Source organism: Stegodyphus dumicola, chromosome 5 (assembly GCF_044657685.1).
Source record: "Stegodyphus dumicola isolate Sdum_Otavi_A_Nest chromosome 5, ASM4465768v1".
In the NCBI taxonomy this organism is placed as follows: domain Eukaryota; kingdom Metazoa; phylum Arthropoda; class Arachnida; order Araneae; family Eresidae; genus Stegodyphus; species Stegodyphus dumicola.
Genome location: NC_140772.1, coordinates 84381853 through 84409173, shown reverse-complemented (window position 1 = coordinate 84409173; position 27321 = coordinate 84381853). Strand labels below are relative to the sequence as shown.

Below are 27321 nucleotides of genomic sequence, written 5' to 3'. Positions count from 1 at the left end.
CCCTAGAAAATGTAAATGAAATGAGTTTTAATTTACGAGCGAGAATATAAGTTTAGAGGGAGAGTTCGTAATCTAAGGCTGTCGTTGCTGAAACTCCTGTGTTGCTGATAAATAATATTAATCATTTTTCAATTTGCAAGTAAAGTAAGTTAAATTTGTTAGCATTTTAATTTCCAGCAAACTCAAGCTGAATTAACAATAAATATTTTAGTTTGTTTTTCTCTGTTGCTGATGTTTTAGCATTCTGGGTGTAAACATAAAGATGAGATCATTATCCTTTGGCAATCTAAAAGGCTTACATTAGTGTCTATACTAAGCCAAGCAGTATTTAACATTACAAAATGACAATGAAGAACAATGAAGAGAGGTACTTTTAGATACAAAACGAAAACAAAGAATTCAAATATTGCAAGCATATGATTGATTAGAACTTAAGGTTTTGTATTCTGTATCTAAACAGAGTTTTACCGTTGAAATTTAAACAGATTATTGAAGGGATAAACATACCTCACTTTGAATCCTTTCATCAAATAGATAATATGAATATGCAACATTTTGGTCATTCTGTAGCAAATTAAATTCGTCACTTTAAAGGTATTAAATAATTTTAATGAGTTAACACATAAATATGCATTGAAATTGATTTTGAATTCCTGCTTGTAGGAGTTTCTCTTTTCAAGTCATTAAAACTTAGGTTTCATTGCGCATCGTTTGCTGTATGCTTTCCTGCAATTGTAATATAAATGCAGTGTAAACTATTTTACAAGGACCACTCGATGATTGAGAAATAAAAATACTATGAAGTTTTTTCCATTGGAAAAACTTTTTCATGCAATAAATATCAAGTGATTGAAAATTACGGACATAGTTTCAGTGTTTGAGAGATAAACGGTTAAATTCCAAGAAATTTTACATATTTCTTACACTGAAACCATTCTGATTCTTTGGAGTTCTAGTCTATTCGTACGAGTCTATTCCTAGTATATTAAAAAAGACGAAAACGAAAATGTATGTGGCGTTGACTACGCACTCAGCCGATCTTACAAGATCAAAGGGAAAAACCTCTTTTCTCCTGTTCTCCCGCAACGTGAAAGTACGGCCAAATGTTTCCCTATCAGCATGCGATGCGCTTATCGCATCAGGCATAAGTGCATTCTTTAGCATTAAGTTTGACGCAATTCATTATTCCGTTTAAATATTATTATTAATGTGCAACAATATTTTTACCCGAAACATTGAGCATAGTGAAGTTTCTGATTAATTTATTGAATTGATTTATTTTGTTAACTTTACTGCTCATTGTTGTGTGAAGCTTGAGTTATGTCGTAAAAAGAAATGGCAATAAAATAATTGATCCACCTTCGTTTAATCTTATTTATCTTCTGTTTAGTTTCGCTTAATATTAGTTTAGTAATATCGTTAAGTCTCAAAATGTATATACAACTTAAAAGTTTAATTTAGTCTGTATTTTATAATTCTACTATTCTCATTCCCATGCAGTTCATATCGTAAAGAGATTTATGTGTTCGATATTCGATTTAGAGATCTGGAGGCTTAGTATTAGTTCAAGAATTCTTAAAGTATTACTCGTGTGCCATCTTTAGAATATTTTGAAAAGCTAGAAAATTTCTTCAGAATTAAATTTTTCTAGGAAATATTTCTAAAAATGAGTAAGCGTTTAATCATATAGATTTTCTTCAGCCCGATATACTTCGATTAAGAAATAAAAGTAAAATTCGACTATGGATCCATGAAGATGCTAGGGAATGGAACTTTTTTGTATTAATTCTTAATTAGTAAGTTCGCAGTTTATAGGCAATTGACCATAGAATAAAATATTCGTAACTGATTTAATAACTTTAATTCATTACAACTTCGTAAAAAATCCTATAAAATGTCAAATAACCAGTATGTAGATTAATACTTCAACTTTATGAGATTACGATATAAAAACGAAAGTTACTGCTTTAAAATTTCCAAAAAATTAATCAGTTTGATTATAAATTATTCCTTTGGAATATATCATCTTTTAAAGGCATTATATTAGTGAAACCGGACTGCAACTAACACAGTTTAGCCTTTTCTGCACTTTTGTATTCTATGCTCTACGACTAAAAATTTCTTAATCTCCATCGTTTGAATTCTTTATTAGCATCTGCAGATTTTCTTTTAATATTCTTGTCAAAAAAGTCTATAAAGATTTCTAAGAAAATATTAAAAAGAGATATTCCGATTATTTATTCAGATTACAGTGAATATAATAACCACCATTTACTGTTAATAGCAATCACCCCGTGTTTATAACGTTCTTGCTCGTGAACTCAGGGAGAAGGTCGTAAACCACAACATGTGCTGTAAAAATCACCTTCCTTTTATATCGTTCCGCCCCCCACTCTACTTCGACAGCAACACGCGACGTGCTGAAAGCGACGTGACGCAGAAGGTATATTATTTCACAATCGTCATCGTCACGCTAATTGTCGCTCACGTACCCCGTCGACCCATCTGGCCACCCTGCCTGAAATGCGATAATGAAAAGATGTTAATTCGATTGGTCCCCTCGCGCTTGTGGCAAGAAATACGGGACAGATTGATTAAATAGCTGGTAGAACGTACAATGGAGGATTGGGGGGGGGGAATAAAGGGAATTTTAAAAAAGGAAACGTGTAGTGGTGGCCATTTTTGCCCACATAAGTATCATACTCTTAAGACATGTTTTCGTATTTTGGTGTGTTACATAGAATTTTAATTCCTTTTCAAGAATATATTTAATTAATATTTAATTTAAAGAATATATTTAATTAATAGTCATGATTTGTCAATGTGTTTAAGTCACGTTGCATGGGTTTTGATTACTTGAATGAAGACAATGAATGAAAGTTAAAATCATAAGAAAGCCACATTCATAGAAAGGATTCAAATTTTATGCCGGGATGGTCGTTTAGATCATTTAGATAAAATAAATTTAAAGCTATCTGCTTCAAAGAAAAGATTCCTTCTTGGAGAACTTTTGAAGGAATATTTTCTCATGTTGCACACGGAGAAAATCATGAAAATATTCTTGCAACCAGCCCGTTTGCCGAGATTTGAACCTCAGTCAAACTACTGTCGTTCAGTGTTCTAATCCTTTTAAACACCCCTCTAAGCCTTTAAAAAAAAAAAAAAAAAAAAAAAAAAAAAAAAAAAAAAAAAGAAGGAAAGAAAAGGTGAAAAAAACTAAATTTTGAACTTCTCTTATTAAATATTTATGAAACATATCAGAACAAGAATAGTATAAAGTATTTTCTCCTACCTTTCTGCATGCATTCGTGGTGAAACGGTAGCACACTTGGCGCGTATTGAAGAGGTGAGGCTCGAGTCCCGGCTAGGGTATTGCTCATTTTTCCTGCTTAAAATACCTTAATGACTCTACAGTGGCGCCCGAACTAAAAGGTGGTGGATCATGATTCTTCACCACCAGGATTTGGCAGTTGGGTCACCTTATCTCTAGTCGCCCTCTAAAACGGGAAGTATACAAGGTATTTTCTCCCTCCTTTCTGCATGCTTCGTGGTGTAACGATAGCACTCTCGGCGCGTATTCGAGAGGTCCAGGTGCGAGCCCCGGTGATGGCACTGCACATTTTTCATGTCTCCGGCTCTAAAAATACCCAATGTCTGTGCAATAATAATATTGAAAAGTTGAAAAATATCATGTTTAAATTTATTTTTTTACCTAAAACCTGAAGTTTATTACCTTCAAAATATTTTTATTGGCTACACTTTGTAATTCAAACATATTTACAGTTAAATATATTAATATTTCAGACCGACATTTATTTCCAATAATTATAATAAGCCTAATGAAGCATTAAATAAATATAATTTATTTTAAACTAAAAATTAAAAAAATATGAAAAATTTCCAAGTTTTCAGAGAAATCTTTCCAAGTGAGAATAAATAATGACAGTCTAGTCACTTTCTTTCGTTTATTAAATTTTCCTTCGACACATGAATTAAAATGATAATAACAATGTTCGTATTTGTAAATAATTATAAATTTTGCATATAAATACAAATTTTATTTGTATCATATCCATGCACTGGAGAAAAATTACTAGAAATTATCTTCATGACGGATTGCAGACGTCCATGAGTCTGTCGGGTTCTTCCGTATCAGTTTCAGCTTCGAATAAACGTTGTTCACATATAAATGTATTCCCAAACAAAATGATTATTCTTAGTGCTAAAATTTATAACTGAAACATAGTTATTTTTTGACAGTAGCCAATAAGTGAATTTGGACTTAATTTGGCCAATAAGTAAATTTGGACTAAATTAAAATCTTGAAATCCTTAGAACACCGTATTTGCAACAAATATGTAATTGAAATATATTCACAGGCTGCATAAAATTGCTTCGAGGGCAATATGAGGCCCGAGTGCCGCCAGTTCGAAACCACGGTCTTTTACAGGAAAATATTTTTCTGAGAGATTGAAAATTTCAGCTAAATATTATTAGAAGACTAAAGGCAGAAAAAATATTAGTGATACCAAATTTTCAAATATTGTTTTTCACTTGTAAAACTTACTCTTGTGTAATTTATAGGTCTGCTTTATTTGTGCATTTGCTTAAACAACATATTCAGATAAGCAATGTTGCTGATTTTTCTTTAGTAAAATGAATTCGTTTTAAAATCCTTAATTACCGTTTGCTTCAATTGTATGTTAAAAAATGGGGCCCTAGACGCTCAAAATTGGAGTCTAGCTCAGCCAGAGCTAATAAAGGCCCCCAAAATGAACCTGTATTTTTTTTAAAGTCTTAGTTTTTTTCCCCGCATGAAAACAAGAAGTTTGTTGCTGACAGCTTCTGAAAGAATACAGTGCTTTTAATGGATCGTGATAAAAATAGAATTTAATTTTAACAGAATCATGGACAAACACCTAAATTTATTAACTCCGAGTACATTTTAAATATGCCGAAAAATCAGTATGTGGCACACAGAAAGCAGAATAATCCGGAATGGTAAAATGTAAATTTCTTCAAATTCCTCAAGTTGGAGCTGAAAATAAACTCACGCGTCACCTATTGGTTTATTAATCAATGGAGTTGCGCGAACGTATATAAAAATTAATCGCATCCTTTTTTCCATTTTTTCAATTTTTTATTACACTTAGGTTTTTTATCGCCAATATAGTTGTCAAAAGTATGTTATCAAAATAATGTTTTGAATTATTTCAATGCCTCTTCAGTTCTTCTCCGATTCAAAATTTCTTCCACTTTAGGGCAAACCAAGTAAAAAACATCTGTAAGTAAGATTTAGTAACTCTTTTTTTTATTCAATTACTTAATTTTGTTTTTCATTATTAGTTCAAAGTGGCTTTGTCTCTGAGGGACTATTGGTTTCGTTTTGCGATTTTGCGTCACACTGAATGTCCATTTTACATTTCATACTGTTGCCACCAAATATTATCGCCCTATATTATATTTGTAGAACTTAAATGATGAAGAAACTGCAAAAATGTATCTATGTTTCTCACATTGTGATAAAACAACGGTACCTAGAGCCATCAAATTTTGAATGACGTAATCCTACTGTGCATATGGGCATCTGGAAGCCCAAATGTGAAATTTGGAATTTGTTTTATTATCGATTTCATATTATGTAAAACTTTAACGAATTTTAGATTAACAAACTCAAGGATTTCAAAGCGAGCAATGGCAACGTTGTACATTAAAAACTTTTTTTTATCTCCAGTGCGTGAGACTGTGTATCGGAAATTCTAAAGATATCCTCAATTTAAAATTATTTTTCGATATTGCTCTTGAACTGAATTTAATGGTTTAAGTGTGAAGAACGTGATATTTAATAAATAAAGGTAATACACAAAATGTTTAAAATGCCCTCTTTGGACATAATTTAAAATCTGAAAGGTTTCAGATTTTATTTATTTATTTGTTTTTTGCTTTTTATTGAAAATTATTTTTGATTATTTTAGGTATTTATGTTAATTTTGTATTATATATGTATCACTGATAAGCATATTATCGTTATATTCAAGACGTATTTCAACTAAGCATTTTCTTTTGTGGTTGACAGCAGCAGTTAGCTTTTCCATTTTCCCTTGCAATGAATCTCTGAATAACTGATGCTTACTGTAGCTAACTGATGCTTACTGTGTATTTTTGAGTCTCTTGACTCACATTAAATTGCATTACGTTAACAAGGCATTTATCACCTACGCTACCAAACATGTTTTACCAATGTACGAAGAATAGAATTGTCATTCTGTGTACTAATTGGCTTGATAAATTGCCATTTCGCGGAGGCGTTGCTATTCGATGCTGCAAAACATATTTAAGTTTTTCTTTCAAATTAGAAATATATATTGCTAAAATTAAATGAATGTTTTAAAAGTAATATACTGTTATTGCATATAGTCAAATATGTTCCTTATGCTACATGAGCCCACCAGTAGCCGAATGGTTAAAGCCACTGAATACTAGAAGTTTAACGGGACTCTATCTCAAACCCAGGTGAACGGGCTAGCTGCATGGTTGGTTTCTGTGGTTTCTACCGTGCATACCGTGAATACGAGCCAGTTTCCCTCAGAAAATTCTCTATGAAAGACCTCCCTAACTTAGATAGATAACCTTTTTGGCTTTGCCATATTTACATAACTTAACTTAATGCCATATATTAAGTAGCTTTGTACAGAATGTCCTTCACACGACAGCGAGTTTATAAAATGAAGTTACGAAACGTGAGTTATAATTTCAGGCATCTGAACAGAAAATTTCAAAAACATTATTTTTACATTCATAAACAAAACTAAATATTCATCTAAATTCATAAACTAAAACTAAATACTAACTAAAACGAAATATTTAACAGATAAGTAAAATGCTGACTGCATCCCTCCCCGAAACAATGAAAAATAAAACTATACACACTTTTTGCTGCACTTCATTTAACTTATTTCTTCGAATTATTCTAACTTAATTAACCGATTTCTTAAGGCAAGTTGAAATGACATCCATAACTGAAAGTTTCGGAATTAAATATCCGGGTCGATTTTTGTCGTACGGGAGTCAAACTTCTTATAATTTTATATTTTCATAACGAGTATAAAACTTTTCCAAATATGCATATAGAAACCTTTAGATCACATTAAAGGTTATATTTCATTATTTGTTGAAAATATTTTTTTTTTAATTTTAAATTCCCAAAACATGAAAATTCTCATCACTTAAAAAACAGTTTCTTAATTGGAAGTGTATGCCTACGACCAACGATTATGACAATAAAATCGGGGTACTTCTTTTTGTAATGAAAATGAAAAGTGCACATGTAGATGTTATACTAGTCCTATATACAAAATTTTAACCTTTTTTGAGTTTATAAAATACCGAAATACATACATACACACGTACAGATATAAAGAAAAAAACCCTTTTGAATCCATTTTAAAATTCATTTTGAAAAACAAAAACAAAACAAAAAAAAAAAAAAAAAAAAAAAAAAAAAAAGAATCCTTTATTTTGTCTGTAACGTGCAGATGCCACGCGAAAAAAGTTGTTTAGATGGATTCGAGACCGGTCACCGGTCAAAATGAATATTTCCCTTGAAATATATTACCTGAAATTTTTCGCTATTACAATACATTCTTTGCTTTGTACATGGAAGTAAAAATCTAGCAATAATCTGACGACAAATCGTTATTTAGTGGACAGATTGGTGATCTCAGTATAACCAGTGGTTTCAAAAATGTAAAATATAAGTTAAAACAAAATCTACATTTGAATTTTTGTTTACTTTTAAAAAATTCAAACCAGAATACTTCTCTTCCCTTATGTAAATGAGGGAATATCATAACAGTTAGACAATCTAGAATTTTCTAGATTCTTCCTTCTATGTATGGAATAAACTACCTACCACATAAAGTCAAATGAACCAATTTCTGTCAATAATTGTTACCCGTTAAGTGTAACAAATATTTGTTGAGATTTATTTTTAAAGTTTGAGTGTGTTAATACTCAACTATTTAAAAAAAAAAATTAAGAGGAGTTCCTTATTTCGTTTTATTTTAAAGAATTAAATTTCGGTTTGTTTTTTTTTCTTTTTGAAAGGTTTACCTACAATACCTTCGCTGATAACAGAAGCTATGTGTCTTGGCTACAGTGAGGTTGTTGATGAGAATAAGGTTAAAAATGAGCTTTGAAATTAAGTAAATACCAAATTTTCCTGTTTGGAGTATTCTTTCGTCAAAAAATCGTTCTTGAATGGAAAAAAAATGTATATTATTTTCTTTTGGTTGCAATTAGTCTCTCAAACATTCTGTAGGCACGAGTCTGGTAAAGAGCTTGCCAGGAAATAATTAAGCTCTTCAGGAAATCTATTGTCTCTATATTAAGATTTTCAGTTCTTTGTGATATCAATTAGCGGTGAAAGCTCAAGTGTAACTCTTAAACAACAGGTGGATTCTTTATTTAAAAAACCTCACTGACTAATTCATTTTCGCTGAAACATTTTGTTTGATGTAAGTTACTCAAACATTGTGCAGCATTTATTCAAAATCACTTTTCGTTTACGGTGGTCAGGAATGGCGTCTGGTGGCTTGCTGGTATTTCGATCCTGAGTTGTAGGGATAATACGCATTCGTCGCTTAAACTGCTTGTGTTTACCCATCCCCCTTCTATCAGTATGAGTAATTGGGAGAAGGAGGTCTACCCAATTTTTCGGTACATGGTGTTTCGCCTGACTTTTGAATATTGAGTAGGGATTGTTCTCGGATCTGTGCTGCTGCTTCTAACTGTATCCACAGAAACCAGGGTCAGCCTAGCGTTAAAAAATTCTTCTGGGATCCCCTACCATCCAACCCCAATTTACGGTGTATAGAACTCAGAGGTTCTGCATAAAAGCTCGTATAATTTAAAACGAATCCAGAAACCGAGCCATCGAGTTGTTCCGGATGTTAGAGAAGACGACCCTCCACTTGCTAATTTAATCATTGAAGTATTTTTCCCTTCCCTTTCAGTCACAGAATTTTTTTTTCCTTTTCTCTTTATGTGGTTTAAAATGGCGGTTTGCAATAAACGCTTTGATTGCAAATTTTTTAGTAGACAGTACAACAGGATAAAAATTTCAAATCAAATCTTACTTTTGAGTGAATATTATTGGTACATCATTACATTCTTCGCCTTTTATTTCTCTTTATTTTTATAACTTTTTGTCCTCAGATGACATAAAAGAGTCTCAAAAAGTCGAACTGGCATCTTCGCATTAGGACCATCCCCGAATTAGAATTTAAAATGGATATTCTTATCTGTCTTAGAATTTAGCAATAAACTAACGGGAAAAAATGTCGAAAAGAAAGCTTCATTTGTATAGATCTTTTATTGCAATGTACATAATTTTTTTTATGAACAGCATTTTAAAAGAACTATTATGACCTTTTGCGTCAATTTTTTTCTACGGAAATGGGCACTCAGTATTATGAAACTGAAATTGCAGTTTTTCTTTGAACTTTTCATAGATGCTTACATATTTACGTATTCCTTATAACATATGGATAAGTAACAGAAGTTCATTTTCTCCTTGTTTTTATGAATTTACAAATTATTCAAGCAGAAAATTTCGGTTTCACGCTCAGCAATTATCTAGCTTTCTTTTCTAAAAACAGTTTAAATCATGACGTAAGCAACTTTCGTACTTCTTTACTGAAATTTACAATAATATATGGACAGCTAATGATCTCTCAGTGTAATGAAAATATAATACATTGAAAATATTGTTCAATTGTTGGCATTTCCCTCTGTTATTTCCTCCCCTCTTCACCCAAAGAAGATTATGTAATCTACATAAAATTCGCTTAGTGTTAAAAATTCTTACATTTATCTTAGTATTAACAAGTTAAATTTATACTCACAGAAAATTGCCTTTCCTACGGCAGAATTTCCAGTTCATTAACAAAAAAAGTTCTTTAATAATAATAATAAAAAAAAGGTACACTACGAAAAGGGGGGAATAGAGGAACAGTTATATGTCTCCCGTCCTACTGGGCCGACTGACGAAATTCAAATTCCGCTTTTCATATCTCGAAATCGCGACTTAAGCTATATATTAGATTTATATATAGCATTGTTCTAATTTAGGTATTTTAACACAAAATCGGACTTTTTCTGAAACGACATGCCAATTTTTTTCCATATTTCGATTTTACAACTCAAATTTTGCTTAAAAATTAAATTTTGTAAAATCTGTTGCGAAATTAACGGAAAAATTCAGAAATTAACCTTGGCGCATTTTTTTAGTTTGCGCCAAGAATAATTCACTTGGCGAACTTCTTAATATATGACAATCGATTTTCCTTTCCCTTTTTAAATTGGGCATGAGAGAAAAAAAGACACATCGTTACTACTTTCAAATAATTTTAACAAAGTGCGTAAACCACATTTGATGTTATTATCGCTTTCTGTAAATATGCCGAATTTCAAAACGCGCCAATACATAAATCACATATATCTTCGGAAATTTTTAATAAAAAGCTCTAATTTTTTGCTGGTACATTTAGAAATACATCTACTTTAAAGATGATGGCAAAAGATTTATAGATTACAATTCAAAATTTTTTTCGAAAGATTTATAAAAAATTTTTAAAAACAAATCATAAAAAAATGGACGTATTTTATTTGGAATGAACCTATATTTCGAAATGTGAAAGGAAGAATCAAATAAGTTTAATAAAAAAAGAGAGATTAATAAATATATACCAAATTCAATTAACTTTGAGGAGTTAAAATTTTGAGAGGTAATTTTTTAAGAACTGCTCATGCGATTTTTACGAAACTTGGCAGGTTCGCATAATTTGAGTCGTAGAATCGAAATGTGGAAAAAAAAAAGCTGGCCATTTGTTTCAGAAAAAGTCCGATTTTGTATCAAAATACCTATATTAGAACAGTGATATATAAATCTAATACATATCTTATGTCGTGCTTTCGAGACATAGAAAACGCAACATGTTTTTCTTCGATCGGCTCAGTAGAACGGGAGATATAGAATTGTCCCATTTTTTTTCCTCGCAGAGTGCAATAATAAATGCCGAAGCTTGACGTTAATTAATTACAGTGTGATTATTTTAATAGGACATTTGCACTTGCGGAGCACAAGGACGCCCTGACCACTATGTGACAGAATGTCCACTAACAGAAAGGCTCCATATCAGAATGCCTTCCACCAATATCGGTCCATTCAGACGGTTTATATTGAGAACTCCAGCCCTACGACAGAGTTTACATCATTAACCTGTTAATGTCAACAGGACTGGATATTGTGGCTACGAACTAAGTAAAATTTCTGTCAATTTTCTTCCTGAAACGCTTCCGTAATGTCTGTACGAGTAAATGTATAATATCCTCGTCCACCAGCGATAGTGCTAACGAGTGCCACTAGTGCCAGAATTGCAGCAGTAATAAAATATGTAATTAATTAAGAATTCAAGCTTATACGAATTTATGTATTCAATGTAAGCTATGATACATAGGTACTTTATTCAAGAATTATTGCATATATGTATATATAAGTGTAAATAACCGTGCTTAAGTACTTATGTAATGAATGTAGTATATAGTAGGGTAGGATAGGATACATAGATATATAATAGGATAGGATAATGTAATCAACTAATCAAGTGTCTCTATTGCAATCAAGTATTTAAGAATATAAGTAGTAGTCAAGTGTATAAACAGTGCTCACATAACATAATCATGTGTCTATTATATCAACGCATGTATGAACTCAAATAACGCAAATTCTCAAATAATGAATGTAAGCAGGTATAATGTATTCAAGTGTCTTGCTGTAACCAAGCTCTCAAATACATAGCCAATGTATCCATGTAGCTTAATTATGTATCCAATGTATGAATGTATCTAATTTGACTGATCAAATTTAATGTAGTATTACAAGTATTTGATGTAGTTAAGAATTATTATTATTAGTAGTAGTATTTGATGTATGTAAGCATTATGGGAACGTGCGCCCAAGAGCATCAACAATGCATTCTAACAGCTAATGGTTATATATTCATGCAGCTAACGCATTCATGTAACATCATCCAGGTCCCAGTTGGTTCATCCGACTTCATAGAGAAGCAAATGCATTCCTGAGGTAGGCCTCCTGGGTCTCCGGTTTAAGGTAGTGGAGGTCTCCGGTTTAAGATAGTATAGGACATATACCTGCTTACCTTTGTTAGATACCAGCTGTCCCCGTCCTTCGTCACTTGTCACCTGTGCGCTCAGCTATAATTTTTTTGATGGCTTATAAGGTATTTCTCCGGCCTTCTTAGCATGCTTTCGTCGTGTAGCGGTGAGCGCGACGAGAGGTTCGTATTCGAGAGGTTCGTGGTTCGAGTGCGGAGAGGCTCAATTGCTCATTTTTCAGCTTTCCTGCTTTCAAAAAAAAAAAAAAAAAAAAAAAAAAAAAACACCTAATGTCTCTACAGGCTTATTTTTCAACTTTGATGATTCAGACATTTTATTGTTCTATAACGTTTAAGTAAACAAATAGGATGATATATTTGCATCGCAAAATGTTCAACAGTCGTTGTGATCTGCTTTTGGGGATTTTCAACATCAGTATCCAAGAACTAAATGTCTGAATTTCGCAAAACAAAAGCTGTTCGAAAGAATTTAGATTTTTAAAAAGAAATATGTGTAAATGCTGTAAAAATGACAACAATGGATAATGTTCTAATTAACAATTACAAACTAAAAAATATAATTTACCTGGAAAGAAAAAGAATATGAATGCCTACTTCAAAACCTCGTGAATAATAATAATAATTAAAACGATGCTTACTGTATCAAAGATATTACACTCTTAAGCGTAAGAATGTAAAGTATAAATTAATAACAAATCTTTAAGGAAAGTAATTGTCATCTTTTATCAAAAACTACGAAATCATTAAAATGTAATATCAGCCTAACTGTATGTTTTTCTATCAATTCGTATTGTATTTATTACGTTAAAAAAAACCTCTTTTAATTCTTCTAAAGAATTAACTTCCGATTAATATGTTAAATATTTACTAATATCGCATAGCCTCTGATGTCTGTAAATTTTCTTACTATTATAAGGTTTACATCACTCCTCAGCTCCATTGGAAAATTTAGATATAATTTTCCAGCAACATATATCTCCTTATAACATAACGCAGAAGGCGTAGCTAAAAGAAGCCATATTTTGAGAAATAAGACCGAGCAAAAATTGTTTATTGTTATATATATATATATAGTATTTAAAAATACTGGGACATTTTCAAAATCTTTTTGTATAGAGATTTCAGAGTCATATCTATAATGTTTGAAAAAAGAAAGTACGTAAGACTTTTTGTATCGTACTGGATAACATGAAGTGTGGAGATAAAACCGATCTGCTAAGTAATGTAACCACCGAGTCATCGAGACCATATTTTTTCCTTGATGGAGTACATCAAAGACCTTTTTTTTAAGTTATACTATTACCGCGTGACATCCAAGAATTAAAAAACTGGGTTATAGAAGCTAATAGGTATAATCACAAAAAGAAATGCTCATTTGTGATGGAAGTGGTCTACCTGGTGGACATTTACAGAATCACTCATGACCTCCAAATTAAATGTTTCTGAGATGATGTATGTAAATACAAATGTATTTTTAAACAGGTGATACGATAAAATTTGCGTTTAAAAAAACGACACATTTTTTTTCTTCCAGAAGAATGCATAGCTCTGTTACTGTTCTTCTATTAAGGGAGTCTCCAACAATTTTAGAAATCTCGAACTGTCCTTAATTTCTCATGCCTAAGTATCTTACGTACCGCAGAACATGGAGTAAAGGTCCTCTGTCCGGACTGAAGTCAGCGGATTTTCAGGAATCTCAAGTTCAGAGACGTAGAAGTTGCGATGGATAAAAATTCCCCACATCCAAGCTTTTCTTTGGCTAGTGTGTGTGTGTGAGCAATGGGGGCAATTTTCTAGGGGGTTCCAGTCACGTGATTAATTGGAAAAAAGGGAGGAAAGAGGGGGTCGATTGCGCGTGCAGCTGGCACCGACGCTTCGCCATCCCTTCCGCAAACATGGCAGCGCGGCTCGTAATTGGATCATTTCGCGCCGGCTCGCTCCAGATTAACTAGCTAATTAGGTAATGTCGGCGCAGACGTGTTGATCGCACATAAAAGATTGAGGGGAGAGAGGTAAGGGGGTTGCCAGAGAATAACCCTCCGGGCGACCAGGCAGTGCGCATAATTGGCTCGTTAAACGCTTTAATGACGCCAGTTGGCGGTGACAAGTAATTCGCGGGCCTTGCTAATCTGCTCCCACTGTTGTTATTGTCCATTTAAGGAGGCTCTTCTTTACTCCGGACTTTTGCTTTCGATTTTGGGATACATTTATCCCGGTTGATGCTACCTTCCCCCACTCTACTCCGCATTTATAATGTGCTTTAGAATTAATTAAAAGCTTCCGTTTTTTTGTCCTCCTTCCCCACTTCTCCCACCTTGCGTGTAAGGAGCTGATTATAATTATGAAGGGTTGATTTTCTATTTAGGGTGATTAAGGGAATGAGAAAGCGTCCGAGGCGTGCATGTTAAATAGTTCCCGCGCCCGAAATCAGGAAAAATTAGGTAAATTTCGGGAGACAGTCATTTTCTAATGATGATTAATTTCTCGCGATGGCTAAGATTTTTAACGATCGAGACTTGCCATTGCTAGCACGTATTCTGAGTAATCGAAAATTTTTATTTATTTCTTAATTTTAACAATGAATTAATTTATTTTTAACCATCATTTAATCATTAATTCAATCATTCCTTTTTTATTCGGAATATGTATTTACATTTTTTTTCCTTTTAAGGAACTATTTAGTCACAGGATTCAAGAACAGAATGAAAGAGAGAGGTTATCTAACAGAAATGTAATTTCTGTGACAAAGGCATTGGTAAGGTGAGAAATGTTCCCAGAAGTTTAGCAATTCAGTTTTGGAATAAAAATAAGAACTCATCGGAGCATAATGATATTACATTGTCTTAAATGTACTTTTAGATTCTCATAGAAAGGAAAAATGCCACTAATATCATAACAAGTTAACTTTTCAGAAAATTTCTCTTATTTGTGATTATTTCTTTCATCCCATTCCCAATGAAATAGCTTATATAAAATGTATTCTAAATGACTAAATGAATAATACTAAATAAAAATTTTGGATATGATTTTCATTATTTACCTTCTTCAGCCGATTAGCGTAAAAAGTTAAATGTCCAAGATTTAAAGCAGATTTTTTTCAGGAATAAGTAAATTTCAATCGCTTTTATGATCGACGTTCTTGCACTTAAAGAATCCCTGTTGTTTTTTAAAATTCGAAATTATTTCCACATTTTAGGTAATCGTAATTTCGAGAAACGGCTTACATTCTTAGCATTTCAAAATTCCCTTCAAAATACAGGGTAAAACGAAAACAACTCCTTGAAAAATAAAACGAAAGCAACTCCTTGAAAAATTACAAGACTAAAGGCATTCTTGAAAATGATTTTAAAATTAAATAACAAGTCTTATTATTAAGAAATCTCTTTGAACAAGACTAAAGGCATTCTGGTAACAATACTAATCACATGACTACAGTTGATATCATTTAATTGCTCGAAGACCTCTCGTATATGTGAAGCTTATCAGGATAAGCAAAACATCGGATCTAATGAAAAAGAAGCTGGAAAAAATCATCTTCGTTCAAAAGCCCGCTGTTCGAATGTAATAACTGTAACTCAAACTACTTAGTCTGGCACGTCATGAAATCCGCCGTGCACCGGTGTGCATCTATTGTTACAGCGTATATGCGTATAACTTCTTGTATACTTTGGCATCAGAAACTAGCTAGACGTTAGAACACCGTGTAGGAAATTATCCCTAAGTAGGATAGAGTCAAGAGAAAGGTATAAATAACCCTTTATTCATTCAAACTAAAATTCAATTATGGCATCAATTTGTCCTTACAAAAGCCAGCACTTAATTAAGAAACTGGTGGTGTGACACAAAAAGGTAACGATTAACTTAAAATTAAATAGACTTGAGTTTAGCTTAACGACTTCACAGGTTAATTAACGCGCAGGCTGTCTCTGACTCAGAAGTCGGTATAAACAAACTTAATGACATGAAGCATTCAAAGCCACAGAAGTCTAATCGCTAGTAAATGAAAGATAGAAATTTAGCCTTCAAGCTGGCAGAGCATACTCTAAATTCAACTTCGAAAACCTTCCCTTTAAATACTAACTTCTTTCTACCACATTTAAATACACGCGCACTAGATCACCAACATTCTGGCAAGAAAGTGTGAGTTGAAAGCAAGAGCGATAGGAAAGGATGCTTCAAAATAAAGTTAAGTACTAGGTAAATTAAATGAATCTCCACATGCTCATGTATGCGCATGATTATACTAGCAATCAACCTGAACACTAGATATACTAGAAAGGATTTGCATCTGCCGAAGAAAATAAGTCTTATCATTTCTAGCTTCTTTAATTTAGAATTTAAATTATGAAAGATGGATAATATTGAGGTAAAAAGACTGACCAGAAAAAAGAAGCTTAGAAAAAGCACATTCCACCGAAATTTATATTTTAAAAAGAAACGTTATAAATGCCAATCATTTTATTACCGATAGGAGATAGGAAAAGATCCAATCATTTGTGATTTAAAACAATTGCAACTTTTTTAAGTGTAATTTTACTTTTTTTAAAATTTCTACTGAGAAAGAATGTTTCTTTCCCCTCCCCTTCATAACGTCCCTCAAGCAATACAGGCACCACAAAAATCGTCACAGCCCTACCCGCATGAAGTACTAAAAAAGATATTTTTGGTCCGAGGTTAAAAATATTTGCCCACCCCTGTTTAGAACATAATACGAGAGACACAAGGCGGAGTTATTCTCTTGCGATAGGAATCTCATTCTTTTGAATTTTCCTCGAATGACTGCGGGTAGAGTGTCCTAAGAGGAGTAAAATATAAAAAAATTATTGCATGCAGAACAGCCATTTAGCGGTGGATGTTGGGAATACTAAAAAATAACAGCCAGAACAACAATTTATGGAATTATTTCTATGTACATCAGCAACGAAACATATAATAACACCTCAGTAACTCTTTGCTATGTTTGTCCTTGTGCGCCCAGAACACGTATAAAAAACACTCTTATACCCGAATACAAGGAAATACGATATTGGTATGCACCTAGTTTCTGACTAGGCTTTTGAAGACAGAAAATGTAATATGATCGATTCTTATTGTATTATACGGATGGAAATATCGATATAAAAAGCAAGACATGCTTAGCTTACTCTATATGTTGTTAATATTACAAGCTAGTGGTATGGTTATGATATTTAAATAGTCTTCCATGATCAGTATTAGATTCGTAGACTCTAATAAAAAAAACATCTCTTAAGTACTGCAGCAGACCAGGTACATTTATTCATAGCTTCTGTCTATTTTCTCAAAGGGAGCCCACCAAAGGACCAACGGTGAAATCATGTGACACTGGTAGTCCCTATCTGGGTTCGAATCCAGCCAAGTGGACTTGCTGCACGAATGATTTCTTGGTTTTTCCCATGTGTGACGTGTATACGAGCGAGTTTCCCTTAGAAAGTCCTCCCTGAAGGAGCAGCTAGCCCTCGTGTGCTTTGCCATATTAAACTATTGCAAACTATTGTACTAAAGTAAATCTTATCGAAGGAAGTGAATAAAAACTGAATATAGGCATCGGGTATAACTCAATACTTGCATCTATCAAGCACCATCCAAATTTTAGTCAAGTTATCTTGACGGGGTTCTTATTAAATTTTTGATTTCTCTTTTTCCTTTGCTGGCAGAAATACTTGAGGATGAAATTCTCCTTAACATGCATTCGAACCCAAACCAAGACTTGGTAATTGCCTTCGCAAAACCTTATATCGATCAAATTGAATTCTGACTAAAAATAATAATTTTTCAACATGATGAAACTTCATCATTCAGGTCTCGGTTTTATCAGCATAATAGCAAAAGTGAGGTAAACATACCTAGCACTTTTAAATAGCTATTATTTTTTCTGCATATATCCTGAATTCACTATTTTAAATATTAAATTCTGGCTTCGTAAAGACAGTCAGACGACTTATCGTTATCTTTTTATTAGATCTTCTATTGCTCGTCAGCTCGTAGTAACAAAAGGTTCCGCTGTTTGCAGTGTAACAGAGCACAAACATAAAAGTAATATTCAGGTATTTTAAAATGAGAAAATTCTCAATCCAAATTGCACCTATAAGTTTTGACTCTGGCAAACAAATAGAGGTAGGAAAAGTTAAAGCTTATTCTGCCGCTCAACTGCTAAATGCAAGAAGCTTTCTGTTGCTATTGTGACTAATGCCGCTTGTCTGAAAGCCGAACAAGCCCACGAATTTCATCATAGCAAGGAGGCAAGATTGCGCCTGTCGTTGGGAATCTTGCCTCCGATGGTCTCCCACGTATACCACCAACCACTGAGAAGCCTATCGTGTTCAGTACACATTTTTAATGCTCCCATGCCTCACAGGCATATATTTACAATCCGGACCCCTCGGTACGAAACATATAATAACACCTCAGTAACCAGGATAGTGGCTATTTAACTATCCTGGTTTGGCGGCAAGAACTCTGTTCTTTTATATATTACTAATTTGCGTCCTGGTAGTAGCCGAAGAGAGTAAAAACGACAGGGGTATAGGTAAAAAAATAAGATAACGAGTTAATGAACATAAAACCCTGCACACATTCATAAGGCACGTACCATCTGCAGTTAACTGAAGTAACAGTTCTCGTAAGAAATCTTTGTTTTTTGTATGATGCAATCTTGTGTTACTTTTTACGAAAATCAAAATCCAACAGCTTAAGTATTTATATGCGTTGCAACTGATTAATAAAGTATTTTATTAACACAGACGTCTTAAATAACGTTAAAGCGTATTGAAGAAATCATTAACGTTGGAAATGTTAGGAACTTGCTACGAATTAATGATTTCTACATTGCCATTTTAATTGTTTATTCTGAAGTTTCCCTCTCTTCCACTGGAGGTGGAATATGCAATTTGCTTTACTTTATTGTAAATTTACTTTTAGTTTGGGAATCTATTTTCATGTTAGAGAATAGTTTTCATGAAGCTGTCCAAAATGATTTAAAAGCTTTTTGAAATGATCTCCTCCTTTTTCAAGGTGTTACTGAAGTGCTAGTGCATGGCTTATTACTGTCATTTAACACAGCAAGCAGCCGCAGCGTTCATATCAGCTTAATAAGTTGTCAACACTGGACAGCGATTTCAACCTCTTCTTGCTCATAATTAAATAAATTTTCTGTTTAAAATTCTCAAACATTAGAGAAGAGCCTCGATAACTGCAGGATGCATTGTCGCCTTGTGTCTCTCCTCACCAGGATAAACTTTACTCTGTTTTCCTTCTACATCTGATTAAAGCAGGGGTCGCCAAACTTTTTTGATCATCGCCCGCTATATAACTTTTCGAAATCTCCATAGACCCCCACAAAGGTAATTTTCAGGTAATTGAAATAAAACTATATATTAGTCTAAATATTTAATAAATCAGAAACAGTAAGTAAAGTAGCTACAGATTTTTTACTTCTTAATGAGATGAGTGTGCCTGGTGTTTCTTGGCAAGGTTCGTTATATTGGGTTCGAAATTAGTCAATTTTAACCGTAAATATCCTCGAAGCTCCGCATTTAATTTATTTCTGTTTTTAGTTAAAATTGAATTAACGTGACTGAAACCGGCTTCAACCATATACGAACTTGGAAACGCCAGCATAAATGGCTGAGCCATTTCGTAAAGTTTCACATATTTTTGCTTTATATTTATATTAGTCCAAAATTTATGTATTGTCAAATTTTTTATTAGCATTTTTGCTTCAAGATCGGACAATAGTTCAGCAAGCTCATCTTGTGTGTTGATGTCGACGTTATCAATTTGCGCCGAAAATGGCGCAATAATCCAATCAGGGATGTCGATGTTTTCCAAATCAACAAAGCGCAGTTTAAAATCGTCGCTTAATTTTTGAAGATGATTTGTATATATTTCCAAGTCTTCTTCTTTTATTTTTAATTGTTGCAGATTTGAAAAATACTTATAATCCTTACGTAGCAATGAAGATCTAATTAAATTTAATTTTACTTGGAAGCCTAACAGTATTGTCCGAGCTTGGATAATTGTTACATCTTTTCCTTGCAGTTTTGTTTGAACGTCATTAAATTTTCCAAATAAGTCTGCTAAATAAAAAATATGGTTCTTATTGTTTTGGAGTTCATTGCTTAGAACAGGATTTATTTCGTTCAGAAATTCTGTCGTGGAGTCAAATAAATTGACGAGCCGTTGCAAGCATACACCTCTAGACAACCATCTAACCTCGGTGTGCAGAAAATTGGTTAAATAACTCATTGTTTTCCTCACGAAGTTTGGCAAATAATCTTGATTTAAGAGGTTGAGCTTTAATTTGATTAATAGATTTAATACAAAACTGTAAAGCTTCATGTAACTCTGAACTCAGATATTTTGCTACTAAGTTAATTACAACGTGCAAATTACAAACTGGTCACAAGGTCAAGTTGTGACGTCACGGTATACATACGAAAACCCATAAGGAAAAAAGGGGTAGATTGTTTTCTGATTTATTATTTTATTTTCTATAAAGAATATAATATTAAGTCAATTATAAAAATATTTTAAATTTTTACGTACGCAGTTAGATATGTGTGATTTGCGTATTAAGAACTGTTTTTCCTTCGAGTCCTAATAGAGCCCCATTCGATCCCTTGGGTCAGATAGACCCCTACTGTTGTTAAATAGACCCCTAGGGGTCTATATAGACCACTTTGGCGACCCCTGGATTAAAGGCTTGCAGTACTCTAGTGGTTATACAATATTATGCTTCCTACTGCTTAGCATATATGTTTATTTGCTCACTCTTTTACTCGTTGTCTTAATTTCTACCCAGACCTTTCTTCCAAAAAATTAATAAAAAGCAATTTATCTTTCAAAGTAGTAAAAACGCACTCTCCTTTTTAGTACTTTTAAGCAGCCAATGTTTGTATAAAATTATTTAATAAAGCTTTGTCTTATCGAAAATAAAATGGGCATGCAAAGATAAGTTAAATTGGTGATTTTTTTTTTTTTTTTTTTGATAATCTATAAATGAGTTTTTATTTTTGTAAACATGATTACCTTAATATGTTTCTATTATATGCAGAAAAAAATCACACAAGTTCAACTGATTTTACTTTAAGTAAAGTTCATATGATTCTTCTTTACTTTAAGTAAAGTTCATCTGATCATTCATTCTTTGAGTAAGTAAAGTTCATCTGATCATTCATTCTTTGAGTAAGTAATATTCATCTGATTCTGTCTACTTAACAGCATGGCAGTGTCCTGTAATATTATAATATGTTACTAGCCACTACTTCTGTCACGTCAAACACATCGTATTCAACGGAGATTTCTTTGATAGTTTAGTGACATTTCTATTAAATTATATGATTACCAGTTCCATACATACATTTTCAAACTGCAGTCGCATATGCATTGAAAGTATCATTAATATACCAAATAATCTGCTTCTTTGCATAAGATGTTAACTGAAATTTTAAATTTCTATACTTTATTAACACTGTGGTTCTTAAGTGAGCAAACAATATTGTGATACCGTTGACGATTTATCGCGTACAAAGCATTTATTTGAGAAAATATAAAAACACTCCAGTTATTTGGAACTCCAATGATGAGATCCGGATAGAACTATCCGGATAGATCGTTTCTTCTTTCAAATCCAGATAAAATTAAACTTATTTTTAATTTATTTAGAAGATTTTAATAATTATTCACATCTTTTTAACACTTTTGTTGACTCATAAAGTACAAAATAAAAAAGAGCATAATATGTGTTACTCGATATGCTATTAAATTAATTTGAATGAATGTATATGTCATAATTATACTGCAAAAATAATTTAGTGTAAACCAATAAAAACATTACATACTTTCATCTGATTTACTTTTATAAATGATACACCATTTTACAAAAAAATATGAAGGTTTTCAAAAGCATGCCATTGCATACCATATGGCAAATGTCTAACTTATAAAAAGCATTAGAAAATCAATCGTCGACTCTATGCAGGCTTAATAGTCTTTAAGCTGCATATTTAATCTTTTTGTGTACATTGCTTAATTCCTTAAAAAAAGAGAGCCTAAACAAAAAGACTATCCAAATATATGAATTTTTTGTGCATTCCATCCAACCGGGTGGACTATAATTTCAGTTTTCCAGAGAGTTGGTTCGAAACTTTCTCAATAAAGAGCTAAATAAAGTTTTCATCGCTTTATTACTACGACTAATAAATTAGCGTATCTCTAAGGCCAGACTTACATATACACTATTTTTTAATGCTTTTCAAAGGAGGATGAATAACTGCCTTAAGCTGAGAGAAGGCTTAATATGAAACGGGTTGCTTTCCGGAAGATCTTTCATGCATATGTATTACATTATCCCTATGACTCGATTACATAGGCCAGCTTAATATGCCCACCAGTGGCCGAGTATGTAAGGCCACCGAACATTGGTAGTTTGATCTGACTTCGAATCCTGATGATCAAGCTGTTTATGTAGACATTTTCTTAGTTTCATCTATGCGTAATATAAATAAGAGATATTTTCTTTAGAAAATAATCCACGAAGAAAGCTGTCCCCTAGCAAATAACGTTCATGCATTTGCCCATAGCATTCATGCGTTTTACATTAATTAACATCAACAACAAGGGCAGCTTAATTACTTTGGCTATTGTTTCTCCCATACAAAACAGTCAATAGAGTTTATAAGGGAATCCGAGTACTCTAAAAACGTGCACATGTCATATAATAATCTAGAAAGTGGAAGGAATATGGTACAATTGGTTTCCTTCACTTTCCAGAGTTTTTGCCTCTAACATTCTCAAAAATGACTCTTGAAAAGCAGTATCCTGTTTTGGACAGGAATCTCTTTAAAATCCCATACTAACATTTGTTTCTTTGTTGGTTGTCCTCTGAATGGTCTGTAGGTCTCGATCAGGTTGAGAGAATACTTACTGCTAACAAAAGTGTGCTCTTCTTTTGATAAATATAATGTCTGGTTACATAGAGCAGCTGTTACAGTCTCATACATTTGGCATCTTGGAAGATCAGAGTAGCGGGCTAACTATAACATCCTCAGATCTAAGTCTAAACGTAACATTTATGTGATCCTCTTGAAAGATAAGTAGCTGTTCTACCTCTCATCTATTCTTAATGAACAGATTGTAACTAGAATTACGACATGCATGGACTTTGCTTTCGGACTAATAATAAAAAAGTACTAATAATTTTATCGATAACATGGGGAAGAAATATGATGTTCATTTTCAAACCATGAGCGGGTTTATACCATAATGAAGAGTTTATTTATTATCCCTAAACTGTTCCGTTATCTTTTCTATGCTCATGTGATTTTTTCAAGATAACACTTTATGATTCCAAGAGAGCAAAGTAAACAATTACTATGAAATGCAATAAATTATTTTATTATCTACACCTATTCTAAATATTATACTTTTATCTTATTGCCTTAATATTTATAGTCTAAAATTTATTTATTTATTACATTTAGGGGGTAATGTAATTATTTCTATAGCAAGGGTCCATATGAGATCGGCAAGGAAATTCTTATGACTCCCAAATCACCCAACATGATTAATAGTGTGACCAAGAAGAAATTCTTAATGCAAGTGGAAGTTATTAATGCAGATATGTATCAAAACTGCATCATAACACGTCTTATTTAGAGACATTTGCGTTTCAGAAAATTATAATAACAACAAAACAGGCTATAAATCCATTTAAAGAAAGGAAGTCTTAATATTTGTATTGTATAAATATTAAGACATTCAATTACAAAACAACAAAAGTGGTTCGTCCTTTTTAAAATTTTATGTTGTTATGATTACATTTACATGGTTAGGAGAATAAGTGCTTCTGGGAACACAACTGAAAAACAGATGAAATAAGGAGTAAGTAAATTGATAGATGAATTATTATGAGTTGCGACCAAAAAAGATAAATCTACAACTCAAAAATCAGTAATCTGATCAGAGATTATCTCTTATAGCGTGCATGTTATCCTATGAAGCATGTAAAACGAATGATGAAGAGATTAGCCTATTTAATTTATTGCCATATATCACCATTTAATATACCTTTACAAACACTTAGAAGTGTGTTACGTAATTTAATTAGTCCAAATAATGGAAAGGCTAAGATTCTAGATTACACTTGAAAGAGCCAAATAACAAAATTTGGGAATCTTTAGTCTATAAATACGTAGATATAAATCCACGCTTTTCCTCTTCTGTGTCTGTAACTATCCATTTGTGTGGATTTAACGTTCAATTGGAAACTATTGATAACTATATATCTTCTCATACATCAGTTTTTCAATCTGTCTATGAGCAAATAATGTGTTACATGTGCATACTTTTTAAAATTATTTCCTATATTTCTTTCTTTACAGTGTCAGTGTTTCAGTTCTTTTCTGTTATTCAAATTTAAAATTTAAAATAAAAAGAAGCCTACAAAGAAGAATCTAAGGTTTGTTTTAAAGACTTAGATCAATGAGTTTTATACTTCACATTTAACAATATATGCATTTCTATATTAAATAATGATCTTATTTATTTAATTACTATTCTATATAAATGTATTTTTTATTTCTTAGTTAAAGTCTCAAATTTATCTTTAAAAGTACGAAGGTATCAAGATAAAATCTTTCAAAGCCAGGAGTATTAAAATGGAAAATTCAATTGATTTTTTTTCCTCAGCTATTCTACAGTAGCCCACCTTTCGTGCCCTCTAATTTGTTTTTTAAACGCAGTTGAAACCAATCAAAAGTAATGATTACGTATAGGAAAAAAAATAGCTGTTTGTTTTCTGTAAATAAGAACTATTTTTGTATTATTTTAAACGAATATAACTGCTTTTGAATTACGAACTTTTAGGTTTCCTGAATTTTAGGACTGCAGTAATTTTCAATAATTAATTTCACTAAAGAAGCATGCTCGGCACCACTCCCTTAGCACCATTAATGTACCAACTATCATTTTGAGAAAAAATCGTTCAAAGATTTGCTAATTGTTAAAAATCAAGTTACGGCATCCAAAATCTATTTATTTTACGCACTTATTCTCTTCTACATATGCCATATCGGAAAACAACGCAAAGGTAGTGGATTTAGAAAAAAAAAAAAAAAAAAAAAAAACATTGACGTCCGGTTTGGAGCTGACAATATGAAATAATCATTAGATTCATTAGAGATTCATTCACATTAGATTATGTTTCGAGTGGAGGAATATAGTAATTTTTACTTGAAAATATATTTTTCGTCGAAATGAACTCACATGAGAAATACTCATATCAATTGTACTAATGCTTTTTTTTCTGTAAAAAATAATTATTTTACAGGAAAGTAGATAGAAATGCTCTGTTAAGAAGCTCTGTTAAAAGACAAGGTCCACCAATAGTTGAGTGACTACACCGCAAGAAAGTGGTTGTTGTGTTCAATTTCTATTTCTAGTGGTGAAAATGGGCTTGTAAATTTCATGTTCTTGACAATCTGTATAATATAAACATGAACTTGTTTATTAAAAAAAAATTCGAAGGGTTTCTTTTCTAGATAAAGTAATTCTTGCGTGCTTAACAATAATAGCTGAATTAACATCTTTGAATTATTTAATTAGGGCAACGCACACTAGAGGCATCAACTTGCAGATTTCTTAGAGGAAGAATTTATGAAGAGAAATGTCCTTTATCTTCCGCACCAAGAAAAACACCTACCACCAGAAAGAGAAAGTAGTGTTTTCGAAAAACAGCCGATCGCTTTTGAAGTTTGAAACAATCATAGCGGGATCTTTCCAAAATTAACGACATGTGCCACCATCGTTTGCTGTGTATATGTATTTAGCATTGATACGCAAGATGAAAAGCTTTATCATCACTGCATGAAACACTTACGCAGGTGATTATCAGATCATAGGTTACAGGTGAGATCATGTGACACTTCAACACGTGGTATTTCCGCGCATGAAACGTTGTGTGCGGAAGGACCACTAACTTACCAGCAACAGTTAATGGGTCGCGTGTAGGTCATGGGTGATCAACGAGTGACACATACCTCGCACGTGGGTTAGCTCAGACGCTCGCCAACCTTTAATGACTCTTAATGCCCATCAACTCTTAATGACCCGTGGGCGAACGTCGCTGGCATGAAAGTTATCAGTTCTTTAGCTTTACTTTGACGTTAGAAAAATCCGTAGAGGTTGTGCTTCCAAAACTTTTTTATTGTTATGGTACATTACCATGCATTTATTACCCGCGTGATTGAAAATGATGAGATTACTCGAAACATTGATATCTCTAATTTATATTCCACTCGGTTTCGCGAATAGCCACTTCTCAGAGAGTTATAATTTGACAGAATTTATTAATTTATTTTTGTATTGATTTATTAGTTTTACTTTATTTTTTAAAGTCTACATTTGCTTAATTAATAGCATTAATTAAAAAACAATTAATGCACTTCTTAATAATTTACACTGCTCTACTACAACAGGCCGCCAGCCAATTGTTGCTGGACAACAGTGCACTCGAAAATTACTAGTTTCAATTGCAAGTTACTTATTTCAGTATTCTATTCAGAATTACTACTTCGCTCCCCACCCGTAATTGTAAAACCTTAGGTTATGGATAAACAACAGCTTTGTCAGTTGCCTTAGATTTAATTTACTGTAATAATTTGCTTGACTAACGTAATTTTAAACAATTGCATTGAAAGTATTTTAACTGATAATTTTGTAACATTATTTTAATTTTAAAAGTATTCCTAGCGCCGTGTATTACGTATGATACAAAAGCATTGGGTTTCTTGTTAAATTCGATCTTTTTTTTAATAAATACTGAAAATTTAATCATGCATAATAGCTTATAATTTTTGTAAAATATTTTTTGTAACTAATTTAAAGATCTTGCGTGTAACAGAACCCTATCAATCAACAAGGAGGTATTGTATTAAATGAAATTAACGTGATTTCTTTCCTTCCTTTCCTGAGTAGTTACCGCTAATTTATTGCGCATCTGTAACAACTTTTCTTGGCTCCGAGCTGCAAAAATGTTGCCACCAATACGGTAAAATAAAGCAAAGAAAAGAAACATAAACAAAGTTTGTTCTGAATGCGCCCTAAG

The 27321-nt window shown here is 32.5% G+C and overlaps 1 protein-coding gene across 2 annotated transcripts in view; it reads left to right on the top strand.

Annotated features, from left to right (window-relative positions):
• LOC118199132 (osteopetrosis-associated transmembrane protein 1) overlaps window positions 1-15052 on the top strand; it is a 151939-nt gene extending 136887 nt beyond the window's left edge. The window contains exon 6 of one of the 2 annotated variants that reach the window (XM_085816839.1): window positions 14869-15052. In XM_085816839.1, the coding sequence (XP_085672965.1) occupies window positions 14869-14879 (11 nt within the window). In that variant the 3' untranslated portion in view covers window positions 14880-15052. Of the gene's footprint in view, window positions 1-11121; window positions 11451-14868 lie in introns of those variants that run through there. The other variant, XM_085816838.1, reaches the window with a different exon arrangement.
• Window positions 15053-27321: the final 12269 nt, after the last annotated feature.